We start from the raw sequence: 17,657 nt of genomic DNA on the forward strand, positions 1-17,657 counted from the left end.
GAAATTTTATTGTTGGGAAAGATTTATCTATCATAGTACAATTATATGTTTTGTAAATGATTTATAAAGAAAAGCGTTGGATTTCCTGGGGATAAGGTCATTTTAGTGACCCCATCTCAAGAGATGGTTTATTACCTATCATTCTCCCTTAAAATCTTGGACTAGGCTACCAGGAGCATGTCATAAATAAGAGAAAGAATAAAAGGAAACAAAACAGATACATCGCCATGAGAACCATGGCTCAGTATGTTATTCTGGGCAAGAGTTCCACAACAGGTTCTAGAAGGCATCCTTCTGTTGAAGTTTTATTCTCAATCTGTGGAACTCATAACTATCTCTTTTGACTGTAGAGCTGTAGACAGAAGATGACTGGAATAATAATACTTATTCCTATGACAAGAATAACTCAATGTAAACAACTAACCGGGATTAATGACCATAAACCAGAGCTAATAGACAGAGTCAAATCCTCTATGCTAATAGATTCAACATGTGCTTTGCTTAAAGCAGAGATCTGGGCTTGTAATTGAGACATGTCATGAGTAATATCATCGTCGTTCCAAATTCTCAACAAATGAGTTTTAGTAAAATTCCAATTATGACTTTCATTGTAAGGTAATGGGGCCACACACATTACTGAAAGCTGGCATGGCACTTGGTAAAAAGCTAACTTTAATATTTTCCACTTCTTGTCCTAGTGTTAAAAATTACATCCTCTACAGCACCACTTTTTATTTCTAATATTTTATCTGTAACTCATTGTCTTGCAAGTGTTAAAGAGAATAAAAGTGGAGATCAGAAAATGTTTGGAAACTCTAGTGCCAGAAAGACAGGTGTATAAAGCTGCCAAACAGAAGGACACTGTCTAAAAGCAAGAAGCAACTCAAGAATTAACAGCAAAGTATTCTAATAACTTATGCTGTAGAACTATGGAAATACAGATTAAAAAATTATACACACATACATACACACAAAAAAAATAAAAAACAAAACAAACAAAACATAAAAGTAGCAATCCACAAGCATGTTATATCATCATTGGGTAAGTGCAATTTAGTAGCAACATTCTTCTCGGTTTGAAGATGACATACTGAGGCTGAAGCCCTACCAGTCTCTGCTGAGGATGTTAGATAGTTCAGTCAGATCTGTGGCAATTCCTCAGGTGACGGTGGTAAGTGGATGATTGGCGAAAGCGACGGCTACATAGGGAACAGACATAAGGCATTTCTCCTGTGTGAATCATCTCATGAGACTTCAGGTTGGTCTTGTGGCTGAAGGACTTTTCACATGTGCTGCACTTGAAAGGCTTTTCTGGCATGTGTATGATCTCATGGGTTCGGCGGTCAGAGACTCGTTTGAACATTTTCTGACAGGTGACACAAAGCAATTCACTCTTATTCAGGTGAGTTCTCTGGTGGGATGAAAGGCTCCTGGCATGTTTGAACATCCTAGAACATTCTTCACACTTGTATAGTTTGGCATCTCTAAGGACTCTCTTTGGATGACTTTCACATGGTAAGTTTGCCTCATGATTCTTACCAAGAAGGACAGGTTCAGAGATAGGCTGCTCTTGCCTAGACTGCAACCCTGGTACCTCCCTAGGATCTTTTTCAGAAAAACATTCCCCAAGTGACTCTTGCAGGCATGTAGATATTCCTTGACTTGCTCTTGTAGAATCCTGAGGAACTCCATAAGGAATATCTCTCATCTCAGGCTCAGGATGATATATTCTCTTGTTAATGAAAAGGGAGTCTGTCTTGTTCTTGGGAATATTATCACTGCTATATACTTGAGTAGCAGCATTCCTGGAAGTGTTATAGCAATTGTTCTTGTCCTCAGAGATGTTTTTTCTAGATAAATCCATTGGTTGTTCCTCCATGGGGACATCTGTAGTAGTCAGAGCACTCGGGAAGTCTACATGATGCCTGGAGTTGCCTTGACTTGCTCTTCTGGCACCATGAGGGAATTGACAAACAACATTCCCCTCTTCATGCTCAGGGTACTGTTCTTTCTGGATAATAAGAAGGGAATCCATTTCATTTCCACTACAGCTTTCACCAACATTTACTTCAGCAGCATTACAAGAGGTGTTGCCTTCATTTTCACTGTTTTCTTGTCCTTTGGAAAGAAGACAATCTATGAAAATGTACCCAAAATGGACCCCCTCAAAACATGAGTCTTTTATCCAGGTTACCAACTAACCTGTGGCCAAGAATCTATCTTGTGTGGTGTCTACTGGCATCTGAGCATTATCTGGTGTTGGCCTTGTTGCAGATTGCTGTTGTTTCAAAAGCTTCATGACTTCTTTTAATGGCATGTTTTCAGAAAAGAGGGCTTCTTGTCCTTGCATTGACACGTGGACCTGTAAAGAAAGGCATGTTCTTCTTATGCATGAGCATGTGGATTGCAGACACCTAACCTCAACCTGCTAGCACAGGGAGACTGGAATATTGATTAGCTCATTTGTCTAGGCCTTAAGTCTACTGATCTTTCCTGGCACTCACAAATTCTCACTTCTAAAGTTACTATAGATAATGTGTTTTCAAATGTCGAGTCATTGTCCCTAGAGACACACAAAGTTGTGTTTCTGTGTGCTCTGCCAACCATAGTTTCTTTAACTGGTCAACACATTGAAGGAGAATAAGCCTTCCTTAAACTGGCTAGCCCATGTTTTCAGATTGTCTTAACTTTACCTGATTTTTTTTTTTAATGTAGTGTCTCAAAGAAGCACAAGGCCTGCTCTCAAGAACATGACTGGATATTAAGTGAACAGTGTACTTAGTATGAAATTTTAAACTTAAAATAAAACTCAAAGAGTATATGCAGTATAATTCTTAACTTACAAGGTGTGATCAAAAGATTTAATTTAGCTGGGCAGTGGTGGCTCGTGCCTTTAATCCCAGAATTTGGGAGGATGAAGAAACAGGATTTCTGAGTTTGAGGCCAGATTTATATACAGAGTGAATTTCAGGACAGCCAGGACTACAGAGAGGAATCCTGTCTCAAAAAAACAAAACAAAACAAAAACAATACCTAAAAAAAAAAAAACCCAAAACCCAAAAACCATTTAACCTATCACGTGAGCAGCAGAGGGAGGGCAATTCCTCTGATTCCAAGGCCAAGGAGGACTACATAAAGAAACCATGCTGCAGCAGGGTGGTGGTGGCACACGCCATTAATCCTAGCATTTAGGAGGCAGAGGCAGGCTGATTTCTGAGTTTTAGGACAGCCTGGTCTACAAAGTGAGTTTCAGGACAGCCATGGCTATACAGAGAAACACTGTCTCAAAATACAAACAAACAAATAAACAAATACAAAGAAACCATGTTGCAAATCACAAATACAAGCAAGCAACCAGGAAATGAACCATACAACTAAACCAATAAAAATCTAAACAAAATATGTGAAATAGGAAACATTTTCAATTGGTATATAGGGATGTATGTATGGTGTGGTTGAATATTTTCAACTGCTTCACAATTTCTGTAAATAACTGAGAATTTTGCAAATCACGGCTTTGAGAAACATCCAACTTAATTAAATCTATATTAGGTCTATCCCAATTTGAATGTTTATACTGAAGCACCATTATGCATCACAGAAATTTTTATGGGTATGGTGCTGTTTTGTATACAGCACCAACCGTATTTCAATATCAGAACTTTATCATTCTGACACCTCATTTTTCTAGACAGAGAATCAATGATATGTAATAGCCAGTTTGAGAATCCATCTAGTCAATTTAATCCCAAATTTTTGCCACATGCTTCCACGGATCACAGGCTAGCACTGTGAACCTTGTTTAGAAGTGTTCATGGCAGGATCTAACATAGTCCTCATGAATACTCAGTAAACATCTCCATGAACGAGCTGGGTCTCACACACAAGTTATCTCCTCTACATCCTTAAAATCCACCCCAGGACTTTCTCTACTACTAATTTCTCTCTACTAATATGTAAATACACTAGACTTAGTTGAGCATATCAAACCTAATTGATAGGCTCCTTTCTGCTACATTCATGGTAATTTGAGGCAATAATTTTTCTTCAGTATAAGTATTTTTGTTACAGAATATAATCTCATTTGTAAAATACAACATAGAAAGCAATCAAAGAAAAAAAACAAAACAATACAAAACAATACAAAACCCCCTACTTTTCCCCAAACCCAAATAATTCTGCCTTTCCTTCCAACTAAGTCCCCGAGGAACTCACCATGACAGGAGGCTTCAAGCACTCATCAGTCAGACTCTCCATGAATCTCTCCATGTTTCTGCCACTGGATTTCCACTTCTCTGTCAAAGCAAACTTGTCCTTGCAGTGCCCAGTGAGGAGAAACTGCGCCAAGACCAGTTGAGAAATCATCTGCTTTTTAGTCTGCTTTTCTGGCTGCAACCACGAGTTGAACATCTTCCAGAGACTTTGCAGCTCCTGATTTGCCCAGCAGCCATTGTTACTTGGGGAAAAGTTTAGCTGAGCACTTGGTGAGTTAGAGATGTCTTCTGCCCACTGCACACCAGAACTATCAGTTGGAGTAAACTCTAAATTGTTGGTCTGAAGGTCTTTTGCTGGTGCCTGCTGTGAAGCCATTTTGGTGACAATGGTCGGAAAGACTCAACTATAGCAGTTTAGTATCTGTTTTGTGACTTTAGGAAAATGCTAACAGTTGATGGATATACTCTAAAAGCTGTCAATTTTAAAAAGGAAGAAACAAATAATAATGTTAACAAAACAAACACAAAACAAAATGAGATTTGTGTCATAGATGGTTTTATGGGTTCCTGACAGTAAATGTTTCACTATAATTCTTTAAATGTGCTTGCATAGAATTGGAAATGGGCAAAACACCTGAAAAGAAGTAGAAAAAATATTGACTCAATAACCAGTGAGTCCTGTATCTAGGGTGAATAGATCTGTCATAAGATCTTAAGAACACAGCAATGTCATCTGTTCCCCCCTTGGAAAAGATGGGATATATTTTGCTGTTCCTCAAATTTTAAGTTTCACCCTTCTGTCTCATTCGAAAGTACCAGAGAATAATACTTTCATAAGAAAATATTTAAAATGAATAACCAGGAATATTAATTTCACAGAGAAGCAAACAAATATCCACACACATACCTGGATGGTTACCAACTCAGAGTTTTCTTTAGAGTTTAGAAAAACCAACCTCTTGATCAGTAAAGCTTCCAAAAGGCAATATTGAACTACTGAGATCTACCCATAATTGTGGTGAAGATTCTCCCAAGTCCACAAATAAACACACACACACATAAATACACATATACTCACACATTCAAGACCACTAGGTAGGAAAATTTGCCTATTCCTCCACCTCACCTCTTTCTCCAGTGACTTCAAGGGTGATGCCAAGAAGCCCAGAGAGGCACTGTGTGTCCCTGCCTTGGCTCTGCTTCATCTGAGGTTCTATTAGGATTGTGTCCCTTTTATAGCGCCTGGCTTCCGTTAGTCAGTTACTGATGACGATTAAATTCACACGGTGATTCTATCATACCTCCTGTCCCTGGGCGGGGCAGATTACCATTTTATCCATAGTAGTCAAAGTAATAGAAGTTGAGTCGGGAGAGTCTCTAGTCCCAGCACTGCCTATTAAGCCCAGTGATCCAAGGTCAGTCTGACCTAGGGGAACAGATAATGCCAAAAGAGGGCATCAAATACAAGCAAGCAAACAAAATAGGGAAAGACATCTTTTCCTGTTGATTGAATCACGTAAGGAATCCTAACTCAGCCCTAGTTTTGCATCTCCAATGCAATGATTGACTCTTCTTTGGAAGAAGATCATCTCCTAATCAAGTGTTGTAAGTCACTGTAGTGAATGGAAATAGTACCACACTGAAGAGGAATTCCAAGATTAGCATTTACCTTCTATGACCTCTGAGCCTGGGTTCTCACAGAGTAGTCAATGGACACTTGTTAAAATTTCCTGGTTTCCAGAGAGATTGGATCCTAAGTGCTTCATTGAACTTTGTAGAATCCTTGATAGTGGAATCAGATAGGGCAGGAAGAATCCAGAAGGTGTCTGTAGCACAATATAGTAGAGATGGAGGCTGAAGGGAACTTATGTCTTTTGATAGAGAGGAACATGCATTGCCTATTGTGAAAACATGGACATCATATGAGGACTGTATACTAGGGAGAGATTAAAATGTGTGGCAAAATGTGGTGGTCTTTGTTGTTCTGTCTTGTTTTCTCTATCTTTCCATCTCTCTCTCATGTTTGTTTGTTTGTTTGTTTGTTGTTTTGTTTGTTTTTTACAAATGTCTATATGGTATCCTAGTCTGCTCACAATCTCACTAAGTTTTTCAGAATGATTTTGCACTACAATCATGTAACTTTTTACTCCTAAGTGCTGACATCTCACAGTGACCTCACTACTTCACAAATCCTTTTTGTTTTTCTGTCTCTGTTTTCTTTTATTTCATCTTGAGACAATTTATTCCTATGTATGCCTAGATATAATAGCCTTACTGTGTGGATCAGGTTGACCTGAAATTTACACATCCTTGCTATTAATTCCAGAGTGGTGGATTTAAAGGTGGTTGTCTTTGTGAATTGCTTTGTCCAATCATGCTAATTGATAGATTCAATTGTGACCCCTAAATTCACGTGTTGATGTTTTATCTTCAAACACTGAGATTGTGCTGAACTTCAGTCCAAAACATAGAACCTTACTTTCCCTTACCCCCAAATAGGCTGGAAAATCAGTGATTTACAACTTCTAAAATCTGAAGTCTTTTACATTCACAAAACCAAAAATTTTGAAAGCTTAAACCTGAAGCTGCCCTTCCCTTTATGGAAAAAAAAATGCCACATGACAAAGAAAGCACTACAAATTCTTCAAATAAATTAGCCATTTGTTACAACAATGATTTACTCACCATGTAAAAATGTATAATTAGTTTTAATTGCTCTTGATGATGTTCAGTATATTAAGGAATTAATGCAATACTAACCAGAAGAAACATTCAGATGAAAGTGTTTTTTCATGAAAACAGTAAACATTTTACTGTTCTTCCTGCATGTGAATTTCAAAAGGCACAATTAAATTTAGCAATTAGACTACTTGAAGGAGGTTAGTGGCTTTAATCCCTGCTACACACTTAATCCTAGATCAGAAAACGGATGCTGGAGTATCTCTATCAGTTTGAGGCAAGTCTGGATTTCAAATAGAGCTCAAACATAGCCAGGCTTGCATGAACAGAAGGTATAAAAAAAAAAAGTACAAAAGCATGAAGAAGAAGAAGAAGAAGAAGAAGAAGAAGAAGAAGGAGAAGGAGAAGGAGAAGGAGAAGGAGAAGGAGAAGGAGAAGGAGAAGGAGAAGGAGAAGGAGAAGGAGAAGGAGAAGGAGAAGGAGAAGGAGAAGGAGAAGGAGAAGGAGAAGGAGAAGGAGAAGGAGAAGGAGAAGGAGAAGGAGAAGGAGAAGGAGAAGGAGAAGGAGAAGGAGAAGGAGAAGGAGAAGGAGAAGGAGAAGGAGAAGGAGAAGAAGATAGAAGTAGTAAGGTTGCCCTGGAACCACGACTACTAGGAAGGTAGAAGCCATGCTTTTAAGTCATTTTTTGTTGTTGCTGTTGGAAGGGATCCATAATGCTAGCTTGTCCATATAAAGGAAACACAATCTAGCTATTTTATTTACAAACTCAAGCCTAAATAGGGTAGATTTACAGCTATTCTAACTTATTCCCCAATAATCAAGTCCCTTATACTTGCTGTTTTTCTGTTCCAAGAGATTATATTTCATCTCTTCCCATGGCAACGTCCTCCACTTAAGTCTTCTTTCTTCTTTCTTCCCCTCTACCAGCAATCTCTTCACTCAATCCTCAAATCCCACCTTTCTCCCTCCAATGGCCAATCATAGCAAGTTGCTTTTTTTTTTTTTTTGACAAATTGTATTTCTGGACAATATTCAAATAGCAACATTTGGTGGCTGTGTGGCTCTGTACTTTGTGGACGACTACAGATTAAGAAGCCAATATTTAGCATGATAATATAAGCAGAATCAGAGCAACCCACTGCATTATTTTACTTATACTAAGAGTTAGAATTGGGGCCCGGTGTGGTGGCACACACCTTTAATCCTAGCACTTGGAAGGCAGAGGCAGGCAGATTTCTGAGTTCGAGGCCAGCCTGGGCTACAGAGTGAGTTCCAGGACAGACAGGGATATTCAGAGAAACCCTGTCTCAAAAACAAACAAATAAACAACTCTAAAACAAAACAAACAAAGAAAACAACAAGAGTTAGAAATGGGGATAAAACAGCAATTCTTCTTTTGTATGAAAAGGTATTTTATATGAATAGAGTTTGTACAACATGAGAACTTCTCTCAGAAAAGTATTTGTAATCACAACAAAATTAATAACAAAATAATAAGTCTTAACAAATACATTACTTTTAGAGAGAAAATTATTACAATTACAAATATATTCTATAAAGCAAAGAAGAAGGAACTTATATGCCATATTCTTCAAGTAAAATATCAGGGACACAGACATGGCGTGTTTCAATGCACAGAATAGCAGGACAGTATGTATGTTACAAGGTAATTGGGGCTACACATATCATTCTCCTACAATTTGTCAAAATGATATGTAATTCATAAAAAAATGAAATAATGTAGTTCAGAGGCACAGTACTCATTTTTCATGTATGACATTCTGATTTCAAACTCCAGGACTGATAAGAGAAGAATAACGATGACAATGTCAAGTATTAAGAGTGAGCTTCACTGACTATTAGAACTACAGTGAATATACAGTAAAATTCACTATAAAACCATAGTCTTTAAAAATTTTTTGGTTTGTATTTTAAATTTTAAATTAGTATACATATTATTATGTGGGTTAAATGGTGGGATCCCGAGTCCTCTCAGGGCTGGGGCTACTCAGTGAGGTAGGATGCTGGTTTTGTTGTTGTTGTTGTTCTGGTTTTCTTGATTATTTATTTCTATTTCAAATATTATCACCTTTCGTGGTTTCCCCTCAGAAGCCCCTTATCCCCTCCCCACTCTCCCTGTTCACCATCCCACTCACTCCTTCTTTCTGGTCCTGGCATTCCCGTACAGTGGCTCATTAATCCTTCACAGGACCAAGGGCCTCCCCTCACATTGATGCCCAACAAGGCCACCCTCTGCTACTTATGAAGCTGGAGCCATGGGTCCCTGCATGTGTACTCTGATTGGTGGTTTAGTCCCTGGGAGCTCTGGGTAGTCTTGACTGTGCTTTCCCCTCAAGGGCTCCTGCTTTGGGTGAGCATCAGGCTAGGTGAATTCACTTGGAACCTGCCCCGGGTGTGGAAAAGTGCTGTCTGAGTTCCCCTGGAATTTCACAAGTTGGCTCATGCTTCCCTGGAACTGCATGGAGACCAGAGATACCAGATTCTCAGACTATTGGGCCCCTGAGACACCACTTAATGATGCAGAAGAGCTGAGAACTGAGTGCCCAGCAACGTCCCTCCACAGTGGGATGGATTTAGCCCTGGGATGAGGGGAAAGGGCCAGGAGCTCAGGCTAGGTCCCACTAGGATGAGCAACCTTGACTTGTCCGATGGGCAGCTTGACTTGGTGGAGGCCATGGCTGAGAACGCTGAGAAGCCTTCTGCTGGAGACTAGACTCGACTCTTTAGATGAAGCCCTACAAAGTTCCTTGCCTCCCACATTGGATGCAGATGAAAAGAGACAGTCCATGATTTTAAAGCATTTATTTTCATGGAGGAGAGTGTTGATGAGTGAAACTGTATTCCCCTTTCTCAGGGCGTGCCTGAAGTTAAACACCTTTTGCAAGGAGGAACATCTGGGAAGGGAAATTTATTGGCTAAGCCATTGAGACCTTTAGGTACCTCATTAAAATGGAGATCTGTCTTGAGAGTACTTGATCTGTGGTCACATTTTCTACTTGTGGAGGGTCTTGAGGCACTGCCATTACTTGACTGATGGCCATAGACCTATGGAAAGCCTAGGCCTCAGGACAGGGGCCTGGTGTCCAGGAGCATGGTAAAAAGTCTCCATTCCTTGCTGGGGTCACCGTTGGGGTCACCACGTTTTCAAACCTAGCTCAACCAGAAACCAGGCTGCCTTTCATGGTCCCTCAGTATTAGGGTTCAGTATGATGTTTTCAAACAAATTTATTTTTTTCCTCTTGTCTTACATTTTGTCTCCATTCCCCTGACACACTCTCACAAGTGTATAGGTGCTTCATTATCCTTTCTCTTTAATGGCACATTTGTCCTAGTCAGCTCTCACTGATTCCTCAACAACTCTTTATTCTACCTTTTTTGACCTCTTCTCTGGTTTCATATATCATATTCACTTCTTCTTGCATTTAAATATGTATGAACATTGCGATTTACATCCTTGTATGAGACAGAATGTTCTTCAAGACTATGTCTGGGTTCTCAGAATCTGAACACCTATCAAAGAACATACACAGGCTGGACCTAGCCTGCCTTCCACATATGTAGCAAATTGGCATCTTGTTCTTCATTTGGGTCTCAAACAACTGTAACAGGGGCTATCCCCCAAAATAGTTGCCAACATTTAGGAAATGTTCTTTCTTGCCTGCTTTGTCTGGCCTCAGTGGGAAATGAAGCACCTAGCCTTACAAAGATGTGAATAACTAGGGTGGATCATACTTTCAGGGAGTCTTACTCAGAGGGGAAGGTGACAGCGGATAGGAGAAGAATTTTGGAAGAGGGTGACTGAGAGGGAGCAGTGAGCTGGATGAAAGTGATAAGTAAAAAAGGACAAAATGTCAGCCATCAGAGTGGAAAATGATCTTCACTAACCACACATTTGAAAGAGAGCTGATATCTAAAATATATAAAGAACTCAGGAAACTAGATAACTAACAAACCAATTAATCTAATTTAAAATATAGTACATATCTAAACATATCACACCAGGCTGAGTCAACAAAAGAAGCCTCTGAGGACTCCCAGTCAGTGCCAACTCCTGGTCCCATTGCTTCCTCAGAAACAGAGCAAGGATGCTTTCAAATAGTGCTTCCTGGGAAAGTCAGCCTTGGCCATGATTGTTGTGGAAATGTGGTCAGCAAGAAGTTCCTTTTTGCTTGACACAGGAGGAATCACTCTGGACTGAAGCCATATGAGTGTACCGAGTGAGGGAAGGTCTCCAGCAAGATCACATACCCTCTTCAACACCATATGGTCAATACTGGGGAGAAGCCATACAAGAACTTGGAGTGTGAGCAGGCCTTCAACCGCAAACACCATCTTACCCAGCACCAGGGGATCCACAGTGGAGAGAAGTCTTATGAATATGAGGAATACTGCAGAGCTTTCAGCCACCGCTCTATGTTCATCTTATATAACAGGAGTCACACACTTGAAAAACTTTTTGTTCCTAAAGAATGTGGGAAAGCTTTTGAGATAGGCCAGGTTTCATCTGACACTACATCCTCCACAGCAGGCAGAACACATACAAGTGCTTTGAGTGTGTACAGATCTTCAAACACAGGTCATACCTCCTGTGGCACCAGCAGACACACACAGGAAAGAAGCCCTATGAGTGCAGTGAGTCTGGGAAGGTCTTCTTTGAGAGTGCTGCCCTGATTCACCAGAATGTGATCCACACTGGGGAGAAGCCCTTTGAGTGCCTTCAACCACTGGTCGTACCTCAAGAGGTACCAGAGCATTCACACTGGGGAGAAGCGCTTTGAGTGCCTCCAGTGTGGGAAAACTTTTGTCCCAAGAAACATCTTCTTCAGGATCTACACCAAAGGGAAGCTGCACAAGTGTCTTGACTATAAAACAAAGAAACAAACAAGCAAGCAAGCAAGCAAACCCCTTCCTATTACAGCATACCCTGTCATCTGAAGAGCAACAGCAGCCAAAGACCCAGCCTTATTTTCCCTCTGAAAATTCACCCACAAAGAACTCCAGGGTTTGGGGTGGGTTGTGGTAGGGGTGGGATCTTGTTTTAAGTTCACCCAGGAAAACTTCAGCCACATCTCCCTACAAATTTACAAAGTAGTATTATCTCAGGGATTGTTTTACAAAGCAGATGCGGACAAAAATAAAATCACAGATCTCTTCAGACCTCCCAGAAAAACCTATGGCACTGTGATATCAACTCCTCAGCTTATTTGAAATGAGGTCGGTATTTTAGTAGTCAAAGCCTTTGGCCTTTTCTTGTGCCTTGTGTATTCACATGGTGTTGGGGAGTTAGCTGAGACCAAGCCTGTAAACATGTATTGCCTATCTTTGTGTCCTAAGATACTACTATTCTTGAGACCAGTAACCTTTGTGATGAACGAGGGACACTTGAGCTATGAAATACTTCATATGTAAGGCAATAAGGATCCACATTTTTCCTAACTATCTGTATTCTTGCAAATTCCAACAGCCTTTTTCTGTTTTCCTTTACCAAGATATACCTTTCTCTCTGTCTCTCTCTGTCTCTCTCTGTCTCTCAGTCTCTCTCTCTCTCTCTCTCTCTCTGTCTCTCTTTCTCTCTCTCTCTCTCTCTCTCTGTCTCTCTTTCTCTCTCTCTCTCTCTGTGTGTGTGTGTGTGTGTGTGCATGTGTAAACTCTCTTCAGTGCTGAGCCATTTTTCCACCTTTTTAATCATATAAATATACACCTTTATTCACAATATACAGCTGAAATTTTTGCCTGTCTTTGTAGGGTGAAAATAATAAAGCTTGTGTTTTCAGCTGTTTCAAAATATTTTCAGTTTAAAAAACAAATATAGTGGAGCTGGGTGGTGGATTTCTTCTTTATGAGGCACCTCAGATTAGAATTCAGAGTCAGTGGGGGTGATAAACTCTGATGGGATAACTCAGTGGTCCAGAGCATTACTCCTTCTAGAAGACCTGAATTCAGTTACCTGCACCCATGCCGAGCAGTTAACAATTGCCTGTAATTCTAGCTTCATGAGATCCTATACCCTCTTCAAACCACAAATTGCCACAGGCATTTTTCTGTATGCACAGACACACAGAGATACAATTTAAAAATATATATATTTTCCAAGCCTATTAAAGTAGAGAATAATGGCTCTGCCAGGTGTAGCTATATGGTTCTACTACAAATCATTTTCTTTCTCTCTTTCTTTTTTTCACCTTTCTGATACAATGCTGGAGTTGTCTATATAACCATTTAGCTGAGGTAGCACAGTAATAAGAGCAGTGGTTTCTCTTGCAGAGCACTGGGTCTGGTTGCCAGCATCTACATGGTGACCTACAGCCATCCATAACTCCATTTGCAACTGACTTCTTTGGGACCTTGGTGTGCAGGGAGTGTACATACAAACATGCAGGCAAAACATTCACACACATGCACGTACACACAATATTTACTAAAAGAAACCAAGTGTAAGACTGGGCATGGTGGTACAAGCCTTTACTAAGACTCAGGGAACAGAAACAGGTGCATCTATGATTTCAGCTAGGCCTACATAGTGAGATCCTTTCTCCAGAGAAAAAGAAGAAAAAGAAACCAAGTGTAGTGGGGTGTGCCTACAAGTGGCTGAGGCAGGAGGACTATGTCATGTAAAAGTTTAACTATGGTCTTTCTTGTGTGTCCTCCCACATAATGACACAGAGATTATATTTATTCAGAAGCTTAAAGAATTACAGCTGGGTGATGAAAGGATGGACCATCTAGAGACTGACATATCCAGGGATCCATCCCATAATCAGCTTCCAAACGCTGACACCATCGCATACACTAGCAAGATTTTGCTGAAAGAACCCAGATATAGCTCTCTCTTGTGAAAATATGCCTGGGCCAAACAAACACAGAAGTGGATGCTCACTCTCAGCTATTCGATGGATCACAGGGCTCCCAATGGAGAGGCTAGAGAAAGTACCCAAGGAGCTAAAGGGATCTGCAACCCTATAGTTCGAACAACATGATGAACTAACCAGTACCCAGGAGCTCTTGTCTCTAGCTGCATATGTATCAAAAGATGGCCTAATCGGCCATCACTGGAAAGAGAGGCCCATTGGACTTGCAAACTTTATATGCCCCAATACAGGGGAATGCCAGGGCCAAAAGAATGGGAATGGGTGGGTAGGGAAGTGGGGGGTGGGTATGGGGGACTTTTGGGATAGCATTGGAAATGTAATTGAGGAAAATACGTAATAAAAAAATAAATTAAAAATAAATTAAAAAAAAGAATTACAACTGGAGAGAAATTCATCTATTCTGACCTGACTATGATGGCCTGGCCTATTTTCCAGTCCCATGTCTTGTTACCTGCCATCTTAGTCTTTCCCTGGCTCCTCCTGCTTCATCATCTCCTCATGGAGACTCCCTCCATGACACCCTTCTTGATCTCTATCTCCACCTTGGACCCCCTCACTGGGAAGGAAAATCCTATTTTATCTCTCCTGCCCAGCTATTGGCTATTTAGATCTTTATTAACTGACCAAGCCAGCTCAGTCAGTCAATGAGTTTTTCAGGAAGGGAGAAAGGATTGATAAGAAAAACACAATTAGACAACACTGTAAAGTAACCCCAGCCAGTTCTGAAACTGGAGGCCTGTTTATTTTTTTCCAGTCTGCTTTTATACCATTCTAGGTACACACAAAGTATATGGCCAGTCCTAAGGCATAAACAAAATAGTTAAGGAAAAAAACAAAGCTTAAATTAAGGAACAAACCAGACAATAATCAAAGTAATCAAACAGGCAATAAACAAAGTCCCATTGTCACTGTGTCTAGGGATTTATCAGGTTGACCTTCCTAGAAGCAACTTCAAAAGCTCTCCAGAGTTTAGCCAATCAGAGGTGATGGAGAACAATTTTTACACAACATTGAGACAGGAGATGCTTCAACAATTATGACACTTCCAATATCCAATAGCAATGAGGTGTCCTTGCACAGAAATCAGCATTTGAATGCACATTATGTAAAACTATCCCACAAAGATGTACTGCTTGAGGCCAGTCTACTTTGCACAGCCCAGGGTGTCCATTGGGTACATGACAAGACATGAGCTTCATAATGAATTCCAGACCAACCTAGGCTACAGTGAGACGTGGTCTCAAAAAACAAACAAACAACAACAACTAAAGAAAAATCAAACCTCAAGCAATAAAAACTAAAACTGGAAGGCTATAGATGTTTGTTTTTAGCATAGTGACTACTCTTAAAATATATCTCTTAGCTGGCTGGCTGTAGGGCATGCCTTTAATCCCAGCACCTGGGAGGCAGAGGTGTGTTCATATTGGGAGTGCAGGGGGGAGGGGAGGAGTGTGTCTCTGTGAGTTCAAGCCTATGCAAAGGGAATACAACCGGAAACAAGTGTGTTTGCTTGTTTTTCAGGTGGTGCTTTGTTTTTCCCCTTAGCTGGAGTTGGTCTTTACAATTTTACTCACATTGCCTAGTCTGAAAAGAACAGGAAAGCATCATTGCTCCAGGCTGTCAATTTCTTTTAAAAGCAGTGAGCCAGCTGGGCACTGGTGGCACACACCTTTAATCCAAGCACTTGAGAGGCAGAGGCAGGCAGATTTCTGAGTTCAAGGCCAGACTGGGCTTGAACAGAGTGAGTTCCAGAACTACACAGGGATACACAGAGAAACCCTGTCCTGAAAAACAAAAACAAAACAAAACACCCAAAAACAAAACAAAACAAAAGAAGAAAGTAGTGAGCCTTTGTGGAAACAAGAACTTTACTGCATAGGGAGGGTTATAATACTTGGATTGGCCTTGTGTTGTGGAAACACAGGCCTTTGATCCCTGCTGTCTGGAGCCAGAGGCAGACAGATCCCTTTGAATTCGAGGCCAGCCTGGTCTACATAAGGATTATCAAAATACCCAGCGCTAAAAAAGGAACCCCGTGGGGTGGGGAAGTGGCAGAGGGTGAGGGATGACAAACAAACAAGGATACTTACAAAAGAGTCTCACAAATTAGGTGGGGTTTTTAAAAATTTGTTTTGTAAGAAGGAACCAAACTGAAGCCTTTTGAATAGAACTTCCATTTTGAATAGGGGTCAAATAAAGTTTAAGTTCCTAAAGACCTCCATGGATAATGAAAAGGTCAGGAACTTTGGGAAGGTCTTGGAACACTTGCTCCTCTTGGAAGGGAGAGGCTAACTTTTCTCAGACCACAGGGTGGGAACAGACCTGCAGGTGGGGACACATTCTACAGGACAGACAGTTGCCCACCTTCAGACGAGTTTGCCATTTTGCTGAGACATTAGCTATACCTTCTCCTCCCCTTCTAGACTCATGCTCTCTCCGATTATCATGGAGTCATTAACCTTAAGAGGAGGACATTCCTCGAAATAGGAATGTAAAAATAAGTAGTGTTATACAAACAAGCATTACTGACACTTGTGGAGGCCCATGCCTGCTAGTCCTGTCTCAGAGGCAGAAACAATGCATGTCATGCCGGATCTGGCAAATCCTGATGGGTGGGAATATGTAACTGTAACTTGAAGCAGATGTTGATGGTTTCAGGCTTAAAATTTTTCTGTGATATTCTGGCTTGGAGTCGCTTTTCAGCTCCCAAGTTCTGTGGTCTGATCAGTAGCAGCCTGAGTACAATAATAGACTTTTGTCATCTACTTGTGGATGGACGTCCCAAGAAGCAGTCAGCTGCCAAGTCTGTGTTGCTATCTCCTACTGGTCAGTTTTTGCTGCCTAATTCAGTATCTTGCTTTGTATCTTGCTTTGCTTGGGTTGTTTTGGATTTTCAGCCCCCAATACTTTGTTTTTCAAGACAGGATTTCTCTGTGTAGCTTTGGCTGTCCTGGAACTTGCTCTTTTAGATCAGGCTGGTCTCAAACTCAGAGATGCCCCGTGCCTCCTGAGTGCTGGGATTAAAGGTGTGTGCAGGATTTGTAAAGACTTTAATTCCCTATTCTAATAAACATAAATTTCATCGCATTTGACAGAGGAGACACATATTTGCTGTTTCTTACTACGGGGTCCTCGAGGTTGATTGCCGGTGCTCTGTACCTACACAAACACCTAGTGCCCCTCCTGCTGACCTCCGCAGATGGTACTTTCCTTGCTAGTGATTTTAGGCACTTTCTGGACCCGCCCCCACCATCCTATAGGGCAAGCAGCCTGGCTTCTCAGGCGCGCCTATTGGGCATGCTTATGACTTCAGAAAGATGACCAATGGTTATCAGCTGGGATCTACTAGACTCTATCAAAGCGCGATCTGGAAACCTCTTGAGTGCGGCTGTGCTAGTGGATTACCAGTGTGTGTGTCCCGTGTGTCCCAGAGTGGGTGAGACATTCCGGGCAGTTGGGGAGGCTGGAGTCAGAGCATTACCCGCCTACCTTTTTCCAGGATCTAAGCAACTAGCAGGACTTCAACTTGCCCTCACCTCTTTAGAGTTCAGGGAAGAGTCACCTCCTTCCAGCTGGGCTTCACACACAAGTAAGAGGTAGGAGAACCCGGACCGACTCCAAAGTGGTGGCACGTATGTGAAAGATCCCTGCAAGCAGGAGGACGAGGCAGCAGGATGGGGACAGTTAGAGGTCACTGGGGTCCGCAGCCAGGGGTGCGTTATGTGTGTGTGTGCATTGGCAGTGAAGGCTTCAGCCTTCTCTCTCTGCGTCATCCTTCCTCTCCCTCACTCCCTCTCCTCCCTCTCTTTCCTCCCCCCCCCTTTCCTGGGTTCACTCTCCATCTCTCCTTTTCCTGCAGTCCTTCTTTTTCTCC

At 41.2% G+C, this 17,657-nt stretch overlaps 1 protein-coding gene across 1 annotated transcript; it reads right to left on the reverse strand.

Annotated features, from left to right (window-relative positions):
• Nucleotides 1–1,135: 1,135 nt before the first annotated feature.
• On the reverse strand, nucleotides 1,136–4,590 carry LOC147003649 (zinc finger and SCAN domain containing protein 4C-like). Its single transcript, XM_085841059.1, has 3 exons — nucleotides 4,216–4,590; nucleotides 2,203–2,362; nucleotides 1,136–2,118 (listed from the first exon to the last, which is right to left on the reverse strand). Exons 1-3 carry the CDS (start codon nucleotides 4,588–4,590, stop codon nucleotides 1,136–1,138), a joined length of 1,518 nt encoding a protein of 505 aa, XP_085697185.1.
• Nucleotides 4,591–17,657: the final 13,067 nt, after the last annotated feature.

Source organism: Mus caroli, unplaced genomic scaffold, assembly GCF_978045245.1.
Source record: "Mus caroli unplaced genomic scaffold, Mus_caroli_1 scaffold_8, whole genome shotgun sequence".
Taxonomy (NCBI): Eukaryota; Metazoa; Chordata; class Mammalia; order Rodentia; family Muridae; genus Mus; species Mus caroli.